The 1466-nt window shown below is 47.9% G+C and overlaps 2 protein-coding genes across 3 annotated transcripts in view; one reads left to right on the top strand and one right to left on the bottom strand.

Moving 5' to 3' along the window:
• Positions 1 to 771, bottom strand: part of LOC104991195 (major allergen Equ c 1-like) — a 5504-nt gene extending 4733 nt beyond the window's left edge. For both annotated transcript variants that reach the window (XR_825580.1, XM_010843597.1), the window contains exon 1: positions 390 to 771. Coding sequence is in view for 1 of the 2 variants with exons in the window: in XM_010843597.1 (XP_010841899.1) it covers positions 390 to 482 (93 nt within the window). In the remaining variant the exon portion in view is untranslated. The remainder of the gene's footprint in view (positions 1 to 389) is intronic.
• Positions 1 to 1466, top strand: part of LOC104991196 (major allergen Equ c 1-like) — a 104436-nt gene that overhangs the window by 65610 nt on the left and 37360 nt on the right. The gene's annotated exons all lie outside the window — the stretch shown is intronic.

Raw genomic sequence — 1466 nt, 5'->3', positions numbered from 1 at the left:
ATGAACCCTTGTCTCCTTGAACCCTGACCTCTCGGCCAGGACCCTCATCGTGATGATGTGAAGATGAAATTAGACTCGGGTCGATCGGCACTATATCTAGGACTTTTTCCACTGTTCACTGTTCCTCCAGTAAGTTGGAGGTTCCCTAAGTGTTGTCACCTTTAACATGGCACCACTGCCCTTTCTTAGACCAAGATCTGAAGCCTTCCATTTCCTCTATTATGTCAAGGACCGCCTCTCCTCCCAGAGGGCCACTCTGCTTCAGAATCTTCCAAAAAGCCCTCCAAAATCCAAAGCCACTATGCCCCACTGCCCTTGAGTGAGTGTGGGGCTTCCCTCATAGCTCAGTTGGTAAAGAATCTGCCTGCAATTTGCTTCCCTGCCCTTACCTTTGGAATATCGAAGTTGCTTCTCACAACATCAGAGTTTCCCTCCTGGGCACAGACTAGGGTCAGCCCCAGACACAGCAGCAGCAGCTTCATCTTGGCAGGAGACAGCGCTGTCTTCTCTACTGTCACTGGGAGTGAGTCTCTTCCTAATGGTGGCTTGGCTCCCCAGGCCTCTCCTTTTATATCTGCTCCAGGTCCAGTTTACTGTCCACAAGGCACCACCCCACTTCCTCCCACATTGTGACATGGGCTGTTATTCCCTGGGGTGAGGCCAAGGACTGTTCATGACCTTCTGAAATTTGGCAACTTCATCTCTTTTCGATATGCTTAGTGACCTTAAATTTCTCAAAACACATACTCTAGAAAAATAGTGGAGACTTGAAAGGGCTGCCTTGTGGAACCAGATTTAACTGTGGATCTGGCTTCAGTTCAGTTCAGTTGCTCAGTTGTGTCCAACTCTTTGCAACCCCATGAATCGCAGCATGCCAGGCTTCCCTGTCCATCACCAACTCCTGGAGTTCACTCAGACTCATGGCCATCGAGACAGTGATGCCATCCAGCCATCTCATCCTCTGTCGTCCCCTTCTCCTCCTGCCCCCAATCCCTCCCATAATCAGAGTCTTTTCCAATGAGTCAACTCTTCGCATGAGGTGGCCAAAGTACTGGAGTTTCAGCTTTAGCATCATTCTTTCCAAAGAAATCCCAGGGCTGATCTCCTGCAGAATGGACTAGTTGGGTCTCCTTGCAGTCCAAGGGACTCTCAAGAGTCTTCTCCAACACCACAGTTCAAAAGCATCAATTCTTCGGTGCTCAGCTTTCTTCACAATGCAACTCTCACATCCATACATGACCACTGGAAAAACCATAGCCTTGACTAGACAGACCTATGTTGGAAAAGTAATATCTCTGCTTTTCAATATGCTATCTAGGTTGGTCATAACTTTTTTTCCAAGGAATAAGCGTCTTTTCATTTCATGGCTGCAATCACCATCTGCAGTGATTTGGGAGCCCCAAAAAATAAAGTCTGACACTGTTTCCACTGTTTCCCCATCTATTTCCCATGAAGTGATGGGACCA

Source organism: Bison bison, unplaced genomic scaffold (assembly GCF_000754665.1).
Source record: "Bison bison bison isolate TAMUID 2011002044 unplaced genomic scaffold, Bison_UMD1.0 scf7180017864183, whole genome shotgun sequence".
NCBI classification, from domain to species: Eukaryota; Metazoa; Chordata; class Mammalia; order Artiodactyla; family Bovidae; genus Bison; species Bison bison.
Note: the sequence above shows the minus strand (reverse complement) of the source record. Positions and strands in the feature narration are given on the sequence as shown.